This window comes from Micropterus salmoides, unplaced genomic scaffold (genome assembly GCF_014851395.1).
Source record: "Micropterus salmoides isolate LMB-PRFRI ecotype aquatic unplaced genomic scaffold, ASM1485139v1 Ms_hic_scaffold_22, whole genome shotgun sequence".
Taxonomy (NCBI): Eukaryota; Metazoa; Chordata; class Actinopteri; order Centrarchiformes; family Centrarchidae; genus Micropterus; species Micropterus salmoides.
The window spans coordinates 5435176-5451274 of NW_024041373.1; the positions used below are offsets into that span (position 1 = coordinate 5435176).

General features: G+C 40.9%; 2 protein-coding genes across 2 annotated transcripts; one reads left to right on the forward strand and one right to left on the reverse strand.

The window, feature by feature from the left end:
- The first annotated feature begins 7 nt into the window (after positions 1 to 7).
- On the forward strand, positions 8 to 6376 carry LOC119917390 (3-hydroxyanthranilate 3,4-dioxygenase-like). The gene is made up of 10 exons (XM_038737709.1): positions 8 to 256; positions 471 to 549; positions 2086 to 2169; positions 2450 to 2556; positions 3670 to 3759; positions 3857 to 3900; positions 3991 to 4136; positions 5529 to 5597; positions 5718 to 5797; positions 5946 to 6376. The coding sequence occupies exons 1-10, from the start codon at positions 168 to 170 to the stop codon at positions 6016 to 6018; spliced, it is 861 nt and encodes a 286-aa protein (XP_038593637.1). The 5' UTR covers positions 8 to 167; the 3' UTR covers positions 6019 to 6376.
- Positions 6377 to 11837: 5461 nt separating this feature from the next.
- On the reverse strand, positions 11838 to 15893 carry LOC119917395 (transmembrane protein 229B-like). The gene is made up of 2 exons (XM_038737715.1): positions 15712 to 15893; positions 11838 to 14058 (listed from the first exon to the last, which is right to left on the reverse strand). Exons 1-2 carry the CDS (start codon positions 15851 to 15853, stop codon positions 13574 to 13576), a joined length of 627 nt encoding a protein of 208 aa, XP_038593643.1. The 5' UTR covers positions 15854 to 15893; the 3' UTR covers positions 11838 to 13573.
- Between the last annotated feature and the right edge of the window lie 206 nt (positions 15894 to 16099).

The window sequence follows — 16099 nt, forward strand, 5'->3', positions numbered from 1 at the left end:
TGCAAGCAACCTTTAATCTTTCTGGGACAGACTCCTCCCCACTTGTCCTACACCCACTTCTGCATTTTGGACTTTCAGTGTGAGTCAGATTGTTTAAAGTAGTCAGGCTAACAGACTGGTCACAGGGTCTGAAAAGTGCACGAAAAAAAGCCGTGTCAATTTCAAAAATGAGCAACAGCCCACTTCTTGTGAATGTGGAAAACTGGATTGCAGAGAACCAGAATGCTTTTCTGCCACCTGTGTGCAACAAGCTCATGTGAGTAATTTTAGGAGGTGCTTCTTTGCAACAACTTGTGGGATTACATAATGTGATGAACAATCAGCAGGTTATTTCACAACTTTACAGCAATTCAGATTGAAAAATTCTATAAATTAGTGTACAGTTTTGGTAGATATAAACAAATGAAGGACTAACACTTCCACAGTGAGGACATGTTGTGAGTACACTGTTTAATTGGTCTTTCTCTCAGGCACTTTTCCCAGTTGAATATCATGTTTGTTGGAGGTCCTAATACCAGGAAGGATTATCATATAGAGGAAGGGGAGGAGGTAAGAAAGAAGTGGGCTACTGATTTATTCTGCATAATGTTTTAGATTATTCCATGGATTATTTAATGCAAAATCTAATATTAAAGCTGGAGTGCGGGGTTTTTACATGCCCATTACATTCACAAACAAGTTCACACAATGCTGATTAAGCCTATCACCTCCAGGTAAATCCCTCCGTATTCACAGTGTGTTGTTTTTAAATCTGGTGTCTGTGGTGACTTTCCTGCACTGGCACAGGGGTAGTGATGCGTTTTACTCCAAACAGCAATGATTGGTTTGCCAGATCTGAAAGGGGGGAGCAACCCAGAGCCATGTAGAGAGCGCCACGGTCTGCCAAACAAAGTCCACTGGAGAGAACGTTTATTATTGAGAATTGTTTATTTTGTTTATTATGATTGTATAGGTTGTGTTAATATGCTTTGTAAATGTTGTATTTTATGCAGTCCTGCCAATAAAACCACTTGAATTGAAACTGAACAGAGATAACACTGCTCTCTCTCTCTCTACATGGCTCTGGAGCAACTGTAAAGATGGAGTAGGCTATAGCGAGTAGGAGTAGCCTATTGCAAAGCCTATGGAGAAGAAACATAAGAAGTGTCCAAGAAAAAGTGTCCCTGAACTGTGGAAATGTCTCTGTATTTTTGTAACCATTTCTGAAGATGAGCCTGGGGCAAGTTCACCTGTGGGCATATATGGTTGACAGTGTTTGTGTAGTTACACTCACTGCCAGAAAGGGACACAAAAGTTCTGCACTGTCGGTTTAACTACAACAATACAAATCACTTAAGTATAACTTTTTTTCTGTGGTTGCACATCATCAGGGGGAGGAGAGACATATCAGTATATAGGACATTAAATTCCTGCTGTCAGTTTAGCCTCCAGCTCTTGATTTACCTGCATTACATTTACACCACATGACCATTAACTCCCCCAATTTCCTCCACATAATAACTTCCTCTTAAAGCAAGACTTTCAAGACTATCTGCTTTTTCTGGGTGGGTTCTGTTGATTGCATCCTTTGCTGTTTGGCTTTTTGAAGTTTACAGTGTCAAAGTATAAAGGTTAGTCAAGTGACAGGCACATAAAACATACACCAAACCGTAGCGATAGTTGAGTAACAATTTTAGAGTTGTGGTCATTTTCTGTACTATCCTAAATTATGACACTAATACGGCAAAACCAGAGATATAGTCTTTTTTTAATCCATGGATTCTTCTTCATTGTAAAAACCAGGAACTTGCATTACCCACAATGTGACTCACCCGCCAACAGTTTGTGTGTGTTATGCTAGTATAGTGGCTAATGTAGCTAGATAAGGGGCTGGCTACAGAGGTCTTGGTAAGCTCAGTCCTTTCTAAATTCACACCCCAAGACAAAGATCTCCCTGGAGACACAAAAGGCATCATACAACATTTGTTCACACATTTTTCATAGTTGTTTTCCCCAGCACCTTTAAAAACACTTTGATGTGTTAAATCAGTGGCGTTATCCTGTAATCCAATACTTCTTTTGCCTCCTATCTTCTGTTTTAAATAGCTGTTCTTCCAGCTGAAGGGGGACATGTGTCTGAAGGTGATTGAAAATGGCAAACACAAAGATGTGCACATCAAGGAGGGAGAGGTGAGCGCTAACATACTTTTATGTACTGTTATTTTCTTCTTCGGCACAGTTGTAGATTTGTCAATATAGTCAATTATAACTATAGTCCACCTTGAGGCAGTACAATTCACTCTGTCATGGCTCCTTTCAACGGTTTAGGATTTTCTTCAAATGAAAATGAACTGGTCATATTCCACAATGCTCCAGAGCAACTTTGTCAGCAAAATCAGTGTCAGTGTCTCATTCACATAGTTTTTTTCCCTGTCCGTCTGCAGTGCATTCATTTCTTCCCTGCTTTTAGATGTTCCTGCTGCCTGCTCGGATCCCCCACTCCCCCCAGAGACAGGCCAACACTGTGGGACTGGTGGTGGAGAGGAGGCGGCTGCTGACTGAGACGGACTGCCTGAGGTTAACTACTGTACCTCCCCTTTTCTCCCCCTTTGTTTTACTCGTCTCTTCTTAAGCAGATAATAGCAGGGGATACAGAACAAATGAACCAAATCACAATTACAGGAAAATGAAAACTCTGTTTTGTTGGAGAAAGCATAGGTACAGCTTTTCTTGATTGTTTTGATTCACTGTCTGAAACAAAAGAGCAGTTCTGAGAACAAATTTCCAGTTTCCATTCGCAAAACATCAAACACATGTTGTAGAACATGCCGTGTTTCCAAAGCTCTTACATCATCCATCAGAAGCACATACTTGTGCACGAAAAGAAGATCCTTTAAAGAAATAAAAACCCTCATTCAAGACAGCAAAAAGAAAGGCAACCATCTTTTCATCAAATCACGAGATCAAACCTGCAGTCATTTAGAGGTGATACACAAAATTGAAAGTAAAAACTAAATATTTTAGGCAGCCTGTTTACTGCTCAATATCTTGTCTGTGAATTACATTATAGGTCATAGACTTTTATCCGCATAAACTACTGTATTATTGTTCCTGACTGGACACCTTAAATAAGATAGTTTGTGTGAGACTTCCAGTCTTAACATGACGGTACAAACATCATCACAGGCCAGTTTTGGCTTTGCATCCATGCATCTTTATCTTTTTGTCTCCGGGTGTTTTCACACGCAGAATGAGTCAACACAATAGAAACAGATAACATATCATTGGGACCAGGACTAAAAATATTCCGAGCAATAAATTCATTTCACTTGAAATCTGCACTCTGTCTAAACTTGGGTTAAATGTTTTTCTATGTGATGGTTAAGTGGAAAAGGGAACAGTTTTTCACAGTGTGAAAAGAACCAGAATCCATCATTAACAGTGAAGGGAATGCAAGTAGTGATCACTGCATTTGCAGTCTTAGAGCACAGTTAGCAGAAATGGATCAAATTAGTATAAAAAGGTAAAAACTACACTATGACCTGAAATACAAAGACTATTTTGTGTCTCAGAAGTATACTCTGTCCAAATAAAGCATACGATTCAGTGAGAAAGTAACAAAACAGACCTATACTGTATGTAAGAGTTCAAGCAGCATTAACATTACACTCTAATGTTTGGTGCTTTCAGGTACTATGTGGAAAACACCACTGATATCCTGTTTGAGAAATGGTTTTACTGCCAGGATCTCGGAACCCAACTGGTGCCGGTAATCAAAGAGTAAGACGTTTTTTTTTATCTACACATGTCATCTCCATCAGATCAGGTTATTTGCTTTCACACAGTTTGTTGTTGTTGGTTGACATTTTACATGCAGGTTCATGGCATCAAAGCAGTGTAAAACAGGACAACCTGATCCAAGTGAGTTGTTCTGAAATATGGGATTCCTGTTAAAAAAGTCGAATCTCTGTCCATTTTGAACGGGTGTCGTGGTTATCTTTGGATGAACAGATGAAGTCTTCAGAGAGCCTCCATTCCAAATGAACACCATGAACGTGATGTCACCCTTCTCCTTTAAGGACTGGCTGGACAAACAGAGGCCGTCACTGGCCAGCAGCAGGCCCATTGACATGTTCGGAGCTCAGTTTGAGACAGAGGTACCAGGAATCAAGTTATCAGATGTGTTTTCTTAAAATATTTGTATCCTTGTTTCCTTTTTCTTTGATCAGATAATTGGTGATTTAAATCATAACAGATGCAATGAGAACTTTTGCTTGTTAAATGAAAAATGGATTTAATAGAAAAAAAAGTGTGTTTTCAGCGGCCAGTAGCGGTGTGGTTTTAAGAATGCAACCAGGTGTGTGCTTGTAAAGCGTGCTTGCTTGAACTCATGAGAGAGCACAATCCGAAACACAACCGTTTTCATACAGAAATCCCACAATAAACGTGGTAACAACGGCATGCCTACTGTGGCTTTTCTCACAGACATGTTCAGGTTACTTCAATGTTCCCTGCTCACAGGCAGATCAACACCAGCTCTTGAAAGTTACGAATCAAATAGAGGTAGGGCCGTGCTAATGTGGCGTGAGTTGGCTACCATGCCTTGCATCAAGGCTAGTACACAAATCACTACACTGTTGATTTTTTGACCATCCTTTCTTGCATTCTTTCTTGAAGTCAACACTTTGACATAATCCCGGTGGAACACAGGATAGTAATATGGGTTGTGTTAGTTGGTGAAGTAATGTGGAAACCGAGACAACTTTGCACTGGATAACGTTAACAGCTCAGTGTTATAGCCGGCGAGCTAATGTGACTCTCTCCTGTTTCTCCATCCTTTCTGATGTTCACTGTTTTCACCGACAACATCTGAATCTCGTTTGGTCTGATGGTCTTCAGCACATAAAATGTTATTGTTGTCTTGCATCCTTACGTGGAGTTTATGTTGGAGTCTGTGTTATGCTGGCAGCCGATTGTCTTGTGGTGTTAGTGGACTGCATGTAGTTAGCTGCGGTGTTGTTGCTGTAGTGGGAGAGAGGCTCAGGAGCACGCACAGGGTGTCCTCACATTAAAAGCAGATTAGTGGCTGTCGCAAGCAACAGAGAAATCAGGTGTGTGCTTCAATTCTAAGTGAGGCTACAGTCCATTGACAATAAGGCAGTGAAAATTTGATTTATTAATAAGTGATGTAATGGAAAAACTACATATAGCCCCTTTAAAGGACACATGAGGTGTACAAAGCAAATACAATTCTTGGTATTATTATTGTATGGTGTGACTTATTGCTGACCACTGTCAGAATGTGTCCTCCGATGATGGAATGTTTCAGTAAAATAAAGTGAAATTGAAATGAAATCAGAAACCAGAGAGGAAATTTTGGCATTTTACTGCCTGTGAATTATGAAGCTTGGACTGGGCAGCTTTCAGGTGTGAATGTGCAAAATAGAGGCTTCCTCTCAGTGAAGCTCCCCTGAATAAATAAAGGTAAAAAAAAAAAAAGTAGCTCCAGTGGATTTGATAAATTTACAAACATCTTATGACCATGACAGGCAATGGTGTTTGGACCTGGGCAGACAGAGACATCAGTACGGCAAAGTGATGTGTGGATTTGGCAGCTGGTATGTTCTCTAAATGTCCTGTTCCTTCTGTAGCTTCATATATCCAACCAGTCTCCCGGAACTGTGTGTAGCTGTCCCTATGATATCTGTGTCTGTGTAAAAACCTGTCTTTTTTGTCAGGAGGGATCCTCAAGAGTAACTATGAATCAACAGTTCACTCTTTCTGCCGGTGACAGTTTACTCATTCCTGAACAGACCCAGTGAGTCACTATTAACAATTAATGTCAAACTCTTCCAGTTAGTTCTGTGCTGTTAAAGGAGGGGATTTGACAGTCATGACTTGAGATATTACTTTCAAGACTTTGTTTTTTACTGCAGAAAAATCAAGCACTGCTTCTTCTTCTGCAGGTACCAGTGGCAGAGAGATGAGGGGACTGTTGCCCTGATTGTGGTCCAAAACCCTGAGCGGAAGAGACCCTGAGCATCACTGCCAATTCACACACATACATTAAATATCTGTATATCTAGGCAGAAGAACTCAAGTCAGCACAGCTTGAGCTCAATTAGCACACACCTACCCAGGTGGAAACTCAGAGAGTCATAATTGATAATTGATCACAACCTTCAGTAGAAAAACTGACCCGAGTCATCTTATTCAGTTTGGAACAGTTGTTACAGAGACGTGAAGGAAGAGATAGAGGACACCGAAGATGAGGAATAGGGAGAGGAGTAGGTGGGGGACGAGATTCTCTGGCCTGTCCCAGACCAAAGACGTGATGCTTGTTGTTTGGTGTGTTGTACTGTACAGTACATTAAGGAATAAAAAGTGTGCAAATGTTTCCATTTGTAGCTTCTTTTGTTGTGTTCATCATGTGAAAAGGTTTTAGAAGGGGGGAAACACAAGCAACATTACTTAAAACCAGTTTTTGTAGAATTATTTTGTATTTATCTCACCAGTGTGTGAGACTGTGTTGTAGTGTGTGTGTGTGTTTGTGTGTGTGTATTTCTCAGGGCTTGTGTGTTATGTCTGAGGGTGTGGAAATGTGTTTAAGTAATCGAGAAAAACTGTAATGAAAGTGATCTCTGGGGTCAGTGTTCATTTCAGTATTGATAAACACCAGAAACTATTGAATCTGAAATTTAAATTGCACTTTGTCGTAATTCTGCACATTGATTTTTATACAGACGCTCAGTGGGTCGTCCTCTAATCACAGTGTGTGAATGAGAGGCACATTGTGAGGCACTTTCTGTAAATATTGTAAAAGTACAATATAATTGCAGGCAATCTACCATTTCCAATAAATATCTGTAGGGATAAAATTGAGTTGTGAGAACGCACAGTCTGCGTTTTTGACTTTTACTTCCAAATTACCACATTTCAGTGTTTTTTCATCAACTGCAGTAGTTTGGCATGAGCTTAATTTACTCCATTTTACACAGGAACTGTGTCAAAAAAACTCCCAATCAGGCACAGAGCTGATGGCTCACTGCAGAGGGGTCGAGGCGTGAATGTAATAAGGACCATGCAACGTCACAGTGCTTTATCGGTGCCATTTATGCGTCCAGTCACTACAACCACAACAAGCAGAGGAGGAAGATCCATGAAACACTCCCAGAAGGTTTATATTCTAATATGCCCAGGATATGTAGTGCTATTGGCTGTAACAACAAAAGAAACAGGGCTGCAGTGTAATCTTTGCAAGCAGTTGCGCCTGTACTTCCACCAAAGTGCTTGTTTTTGCCACTGACAGGCTCAGATTGTTATTACAAGTGTGTGACAAGTGTGTAAAGGATTCCTCCAGAGATAGCCCTGGCTTGGCTTTGACTGTTTCTGGTTAAACAAAAAGGAACTTACTCATTAAAATCACTGTTTTGTCAGGCAGATTGGGGCTAAAGTGGGCCCCTGTAATTGAAGTGAACCGTGTTCCCAGGGTAGCCACACCCGATCCCTCAGCTACAGCTCCTACTCCATCTGCCTCGTAAACTGTGATGTGGTATGTAGATTTCCTCTGGAGGTAAAAAAAGATCAGTATCACCCTTATCTACCTAGCTGTCAACACTACACAATCCCAGTCCTAGCGTACCAATCTGATTGGCTGTAAAGACATAACACAGGTTTCAACATGTCTTAGAAATAATCACATTGTTATCAGATGGTATTCATGTTTTACGTGCCAAGTTCTGCTTGCCAGGTTCTTGTAGCTTTCCCAAATAAAACCCAGAACTGTCTGGACATGACAAATTGCAGTTTTTCAGAAATGGGTGTTGCTATGGATGAGTGGTAGGATCGTCGTAGGTACAAATCCATACCTGAACATACACCTGTATTTATTTGTGATGAAATGATGAGTCATCATCTCCTGATAAGATAACCTGCCACATATACACCAGGATAATATTCCCAAGTGTGATTACAACATATCACATTAATATTAAACTCTATTAAGTATGCACTGACATTTTTAAAATGATATTCTTTGCTTGTTTTCTCCTATATTGTAATTTGGCAAATAAATCAGCAAATTAGAGCTGCAATGTTTAATCAAGTAGTTGTCAACTATTAAATTAACCTCCTACTAATTTAATAGTTGATTGTTTCTAAGTTTTTAAGAAAATAAAAGTCAAATTGATTCCAGCTTCTTAAATGTGAATATTTTCTGGATTCATTACTCCTCTATGATGGTAAACTGAATACATTTGGGTTGTGGACAAAACAAGACATCTGAGGACGTCTATGAAGATTCTCAGTCATCCAGGTCATAGTTATCCAACGAAGGTTAAGTCAAGGGCAACTGGACTTGGTTGAAGATACTGGAAGACGTTTCGTCCCTCATCCAAAGGACTTCTTCAGTTCTGACTGACTGTCATGGAAACTCAGCTATTTAACCTCAGTGGGGTCGTTGGCCCGGGTCATCGATACCGCTGGTTCGTTAGTGTTCCTTGTTTCTGTGACGACAGTCGTTACAGTCGTTAAGACTACGTGTGTCCAGGACTGAACGACCATCGTTGGTATCTTCAACTGAGGCCAATAGGTTACGTTTGTTGAGTTTCCTGGGAAGTGATGAAGGGGGCACTTACATCCTGTGGATACCCTAAATGGACCTTTGTGAAAACAGCCACAAGATCCAAGAAGAACAAAACTACAGGGGAGGAGGAAAAGAAGGTCAAACGCAACAACATTGTGATTCCATACGTGTCTGGAGTATCAGAGAAACTCAGGAGGATTTTCAACAAACTTAACATCCCTGTGTTTTTTAAACCCAAGAACACACTAAGACAGATGCTGGTACACCCCAAAGACCGCACACCCAAACACAAGAAAAGCAATCTAGTGTATGCGGTCCAATGCAGTGAGGAATGCACAGACCTGTATATTGGGGAGACTAAACAACCACTACACAAACGCATGGCTCAACACAGAAGGGCCAACTCCTCAGGTCAAGACTCTGCAGTCTACTTACATCTGAAGGACAGAGGACACTCGTTTGAGGACCACCAGGTGCACATTTTAGACAGAGAAGATGGATGGTTTGAAAGAGGTGTCATGGAAGCATCTACACCAGGGTCGAGAAGCCGTCATTGAACAGGGGAGGGGGTCTACGCCACCACTTATCACCCACTTACAATGCTGTCCTTTCGTCACTTCCCAGGAAACTCAACAAACGTAACCTATTGGCCTCAGGTGAAGATACCAACGATAGTCGTTCAGTCTTGGCCACAGGTAGTCTTAACGACTGTAACGACTATCGTCACAGCAACAAGGAACACTAACGAACCAGCGGTATCGATGACCCTGGCCAACGACCCCACTGAGGTTTTCCTGCCAGTCAGTCAGAACTGAAGAAGTCCTTTGGATGAGGGACGAAACGTCTTCCAGTCTCTTCAACCAAGTCCAGTTGCCCTTGATTTTAACCTTCGTTGGACATCTGAGGACATCATCCTGGACTTTGGGAAATAGTGATGGACATTTTTCACCATTTTATTGGTTGTATACATGTGCATAATGGGCCTTGTTAGTTACATCAAAGATGAACATGCATTTAATTATAATTCCAGTATAGATCTCTCAAGGCCCATGTCCCTCTAGAGACATACTAGGTGTGAGCCCTCCTCTTCCAGGTCTCTCCAATCACATGAATCAATGATCAAGAATTTCCCCTCGGGGATCAATAAAGTATTTCTGAGTCTGATTCTGATTCTGATGAAGACAAGAACATCAGAGAAGTGGTGAAATGAGTCTCTTAACTTAATGAAAATATCTCTTATCAGGTGACTCATACTAGGAGCTAACTAGGAGGAAATGCTGTGACATTTCATTATTGATTATTTAAAAATTAAATACAGGTGTGTTCTCGTCTTTACTTTTACCTGAGGAAGACCATCTGGGATTGAAACATTAAATAAAAGCAGTTTGTCTTTTTTCGTGTGCATAATTTGTTCTGTTCTTTTCTGCATTTCTCCATCAGGCTGCAAGAATGAGTGTGACAACTGTGGTTAAATGCAAGCTGCTCGCACATCACTAGCTTGAATATTTACATTATATATAATTGTAAGAGCAGTAGTAGCTTTGAAGATATACTTTGTGTATATATTACTAAAATTATTGGCATAGAAACATAAACATAAACATAACACAACATCTCAGTGTCAGCTCGGTTCTCTGATGTACTGACCTCAGACCAGCGTGTGCTGTTACAGTTTCGCTAAGTTGTTCACTAACACAGGTATTTGAGACACAGTGACCACAATCTGTAACTGATGTACCAACCCCCTGAACCAGTTCTGCTAAAAAACAAGTACATTTCCTGCTTCACGCTCAGACTGCAATTCTAAACCACACATTTTTTTCACACTACACACAAGTCTCTACATGTGACACTAATCTTCATGATCAAATCTATTGTGTTCACAACTCTGTTGCCTCACATGGGCAAACGCATGTTGCACTTTTGTTCAGTAGGCAATCAGAGGTTCAGCAAAACTGTGAAAGGGCCACAGGTGAGCTCTTCTGTTTTGGAGTGGGAGAGAGAGGCAAGTGGAGTCAGAGTAAGAAGACGAGGACAAGGAAGATACTAAGACTAGGGAAAGCCATAATCTGTGAAGAGATTCAGGCCACCATTTTCTGACACTGAGGGAGACTGGCCAGACAATCAACCTACAGCAGGTTCACAGTAGCGCTCATCATCTGCACTGTAGTACTGCATATCGATTCAGTACTCAGTGATTACTGTAAGGCAGATGGACTTTGCCTTAACAAGTCAGGAGTAAAACTGTTCATCCCTAACCGTTTTTACGTCCTGCATGACTAATCTTTTCCCTCTGCCAAGGACAAGAGACAAGAGGAATCAACAACAAACAAGAAAAGACATAACACAGCACCAGAGACACCATGAAGGAGAGCCCCCCCTAACCCCAGCAAACCCCATCCAGGTTTTTTCCCCCAGTCAACGCCCCCCCCCGCCCAAGACCAGATCAAAATGCTCGTCACTTCTGGGACAAAACCCAGTCACTGGTGGGACCAAACTTACCCCCCTCCTCCAATTTTCTCTCCCCTAAACTCCCCTCAGAATCCACCTCCTGCTTTGGGTTTAAGTCCTCAGCCACTGTTGACACATTTAACACGGTCACCGTGCCTGGCACCTCTCCCCCCCACGACACTGTCAGAATCATCCTCTGTCTCCCCAGCCTGATAAAAGCACAGCACATGTGTACAAAATACAGCAAGCTCTAACAGATATCTGCTGCGTCCAGACTTCAAGACGTCGCTTTCCAATGCGACAGTGGCCTTCTCAACTCCTCTCTTGACATTTATAGACGTCAGGAAAAACGTTTTTGTCAATGATTATGTCATCAAGAACAATCTTAATTTTATGCTTTTAACTGACCAAGATAACAGTGCAGCTGTTCTCATTGAGTCTACCTCCTAAATACTGTGCAACCTTTTTTGATAACTTTACTGAACTGTTGTATGTAATCTGTATTGACTTTGACTGTGTAGTTATTAATGGTGATTTTAACATCCATGTTGGCAACCCCCATGACAGGGGGACTACAGAACTGTGCTGTGTTCTTGATATTATGGACTGACTCAGCATGTGATGGAGCCCACACACAATAAGCAGCACAGTATGGACTTATCCAAGGGGTTAGTGAGGATTATTTCTTTTCTTTTTTTTTCTCACAGCATTTGCTCATATCTCTCTCACTTTCCTATTGTTTGTTCTGTGTGAAGAACACTTTACAAATCCATCAGTGTTTGCTGAGATGTATACACAATCTTTTAGAATAAAAAACATCACATTCTTGTATTTACGTTTTATTTTTGAGTATGAAAACACAACAGTTTACAACATTATGTAGTGAAACACTGAAAATGCGAAAGGCCTACTAAGTGTATCATTGTAGTGTTTTCCGCTCATCATAGGGTTTTCCATCACTTCAGTGTTCAGCTGGTTTGTGTCATTTAAAGACAACGCTTCATTTTGAGAACATTACATTATAGAAACATTACATTTATTCAATTTTATCCAAAGCGACTTATTGCTATATATGTCAGAGGTCACACTGGAGTGACTAGGGGTTAATTGTCTTGCACAGGGATACAATGGTAGATGTGTCACAGTGGGTGGGGTATTGAACCCAGGTCTCTCAAACCAAAGGCATGTGTCTTATCCACTGCTCCATCACCAGACATAACAGTGTTCTGAATGCAGTGTTTGCATTTGCAAGAGATTCGCAGATTGTGGAGTTTTGTGTGTGAGTTTTTGTACTGAAAATGAGCCTTGCTTTCAGAAAACGTGTGTAAGCAATTTAAAAAAACCTGTAATTTGCCTGTAACTATCAGAGAAGAGAAATATAAGCTGCTAGAGCTATTTGAAAGCAATACACCTACTGTAGCTTGCTGAGGCATGGCTGCAGTAGGCCTACAGAGCACCAGCAGACCTGGGACCAGCTGACCACTCATGACCAGATCATGAATGCATAAAATAATGAATAAAAGTAGTGTGATGAATGTATCCAAATGTAACAGAGTAAAAGTAATGGGTTTTCTCTAAAAACTTTAAGAATCAAAAGTATGCTGCATTAAAATTACACTTGCAACTACAATTTATTCAAAAGCGACTTGAGTGAAACTGAGTAAATGTAACTCGTTACTACCCACCTCTGCTTTGGTTTGATGTCTGACTCACTGTAACCGGCTTACAGTCAGACTGGTTATGATAATGTTTTGTATTCAGTGACTAGTGGACAGTCCAGATCTGAGTTGATTTAAACGATACAATTTAATTAAATGAAATGTTTGGCATTTTTGGAAATACTCTCATTCTCTTTCTTGCTGACTTTTAAATGAGAAAGTCAAATTCTCTCTCATGCCTGTGTGTTAAGTACAGAGTTGGACACAGGAGGCATTTAGTTTAGCCTAGCATGCAGACTGGAAGGAAACAGCTAACCTGGCTCTGACCAAAGTCTCATTCATACACACAATAAAATGTTAAGATGACAATTTGTAGTTTTACAGGGAGTAACATGCTGTAACAATTTCTTGGTGACAAGCTCCCAGCTAAGAAATAGTCCAGCTCCAAACCCCCATAAAACCACAACTTTTTGTGTTTACACTTATCTAGCTCTTTCCTGCTCTTTGTGCTAATCTGCATGTACTGTAGCTTCATACTGTATTTAACAGACAGAAATAAAAATGCTGTCGATCTTCATGTAACTCTTAACAATAAAGCTAATTAACTTATTTCCCCAAATCCCAAACTGTTCCTTTACAGCTGTCATCCAGTAAGTTACATCGGCTACCAAATCAGTTGCCCTAACATAAAATCAGACTGTGAGAGACAAAAACGCTCACAAATTGAACTGAAAAAGGTTGTCCGATTTAATGACACAGCTCAGGGAGGGGCAGCATGTGCACCAACCTTTTACAGTAATATCAAAATGTTAAGATCACAAAAGTGTGGTGTTCCTAAAACAATGTCCATGAATGCTTTATGGTTGCCCTTGGAAGCACATTATTCCAGACTGATATCAGTTTAGTTGTGCAGTCTTATCCTCAGAGTGTTCCTGATCACATGCTTCTCTGCTAAAAATGCTGCCACAGCCCATGGTAGTGCATACTCCAGTGTAACCAGTCCTCCCAGGTTGTACTTATAACCTGAGTAGTCCCATGGACATGCCCCCAGCAGCCTCAGCCCTGCCCCCCAGCTGAACTCCCATAGGTAAATGAACATGGTGTAGGCGATCAGACGCACTGGCAGTGGGTGACGCTTATCCAGCAGCTGGGATCTCAGGCTCTCCATGAAGTAGATTGCGGTAGCGTACATAGGCAGCGCCCACAGGCTGCTGTGACCTGCCAGCCTCCTGTCCTGGGTGCTGCACCAGTCCCACACAGCAGTGAAGACCACCTCACAGAGGCAGCCATGCAGTGCGTACACATAGAGGCGAACTACAGCAGAGAGTGGACGACTTGAGACTCTCCCATGTGGCTCTGCTAAAACTTCATCTTCAATACCAGTCCCTGTCACAAAGAAATTGTAATTGTAAATAACTTAAGCAGATTTTTCAAAAGATTCTTTATAGTTTAGAGTGAAGGTATGGCCTTCAGGCCTATTCCATCTAAAGAGAAAAAAAAAGAAAATTTGCATCCCTAATATCATCCATCCATCGTCAACTGCTTTTCCTGCGTACAGGGTCACTGGAGCCAATCCCAGCTGACATCAGGCAAAAGGTGGGGTACACCCTGGACAGATCACCAATCCATCACAGGGCCACACATAGACAAACAACCAGTCACATTCACACCTTAGGACAATTTACCTGGCGAGAACCCACACGACAGACACAGGGAGAACATGCAAACTCCACACCGAAAGGCCGGGGCAACCAGCACTATCCACCACACCACACCACCCTTCTCTAATATCAGTTTACATAAAATATGTATGAGCTTGATGATGTTAAATTTGACTAACATTCTGTCCCAATAGAAATTAAGTGCATAGGTTACAATAATCCATTTGAAATGCCTGTTATTACTACATTTTGGCTCTTTAATGAATATCATTTAAAATTTAATAGTTTGACATTTTGGGAATTTATTATTCACTTTTTGCTGAGAGTTAGATGGATGATCAATAACACAGTATTTCTTGGCCATGAGCAGTAACTTCCTGAAGTTAAAAAGTTACTGCGCCCAGACAAAACATTGTTTGACGCACAACCCTAGACAAATTTTTTGTATTGATTAAACTATGTTAATTTGTAAACCTTAGAGGAGCTGGTAAGTGGATTTTGTTATCTTTGGACAGAGCCAGGCAAGCTGTTCGCCTCCATTTCCAGTCTTTATGCTAAGCTAAGCTAACCAGCTGCTGCATCCAGCTACATATTTGCAGTACAGACATGAGAGTGCCATCAGTCTTCTCACGAATGAGCGTTTTTCCCAAAAGTTTGACTATTACTTGTGAAGTTAAAGCTGGAGTGCGGGACTTTTACACATAAATGAACGTCTGTTCACACAATGCTGATAAAGCCAATCACTGGCAGGTAAAGATTTTAAGGAAAATGCAAATCTATTTCAGTGACAGATGCTGTCCAATCAATACATTTTTGACCATAATAATCTGAGATATAGTTATGCATGTAAGTGAAACTGATACATGAAAGAAAAGTATGCATGTTTATGTTTATAGGATGCATACATTAAAATGAAATAACATTTTAACAAGTAATATTATTTCTTTTTGAAAGAGCCCATCCTTTTCTCTAGATTTTCTTTGCTACATTATAATACCTCCAGTGTGTATACAGTCCTGTTTTGTCGCTCCTCCATGGGACACACAGCGTGTGTACAAGCTCTAACGGGGATTAGAGTAACAGGCTAATAGCACGGCTTATCAAGTTAAAGACTTTGAAAATCTTCAACAGGTTTTCATTCTGCACTGGAAAAAAAGTGCCATTTACCAATGCCACATGGTGACTGTATCTGTCATTAAATTATTTCTCCTCAAAATAAAATAGAATCTACAGTGGTCTCACAACAGCACTGAATAACTCCATCACTTCACTGACTTCCACCAATATAAGGATGCAATGACAACAAATGCCATATTTTGCCTCACACTGTGGTCTTCTACAGTTATCAAACATAACAATACACAATGATAATTCTCACCTTGGTCATTACTACCTCGTTTTCTCCCCATAATTAGTTTTCTCGCCTCCATCCCTGGACAGCATACGGGTCTCTGTGCCTTTGTAATCCCTCTGCTTCCCTGTGTGTCTGTGCGTGTGTGTGTGGATCTTGGGCTAAACATTAAGCGGCTCCGTGTTATCAGAGTGAGACAGTGATGTCTCTGTCACAGGCTGAGGCCGTGAACCAAGGGACAGACGCGGGAAGCAAACCTGGACCACCTTAGGAAAGTATATCTGTGTGCATGTACTACCAATAAAAGTATTGATCTCACAGTGGGAGACTGTGGCTGCATGAATAGTTTCTTTTAAGCATACCGTAAGTAGGCAAATGTATTGATGTGTGTTGTTTGAGGGCAAACTGGGAGGTT

What these genes read in the sequence shown, in the direction of transcription:
- LOC119917395 (XM_038737715.1), bottom strand. Translation starts at nt 15,853, where the DNA reads ATGTTTAGCCCAAGATCCACACACACACGCACAGACACACAGGGAAGC. An exon ending in ACGAGGTAGTAATGACCAAG is followed by an intron (nt 14,059 to 15,711) that starts GTGAGAATTATC and finishes TCTTTGTGACAG; the next exon opens with GGACTGGTATTGAAGATGAA.
- LOC119917390 (XM_038737709.1), top strand. Translation starts at nt 168, where the DNA reads ATGAGCAACAGCCCACTTCTTGTGAATGTGGAAAACTGGATTGCAGAG. An exon ending in TGCACATCAAGGAGGGAGAG is followed by an intron (nt 2,170 to 2,449) that starts GTGAGCGCTAAC and finishes CCCTGCTTTTAG; the next exon opens with ATGTTCCTGCTGCCTGCTCG. An exon ending in ATGTGTGGATTTGGCAGCTG is followed by an intron (nt 5,598 to 5,717) that starts GTATGTTCTCTA and finishes CTTTTTTGTCAG; the next exon opens with GAGGGATCCTCAAGAGTAAC.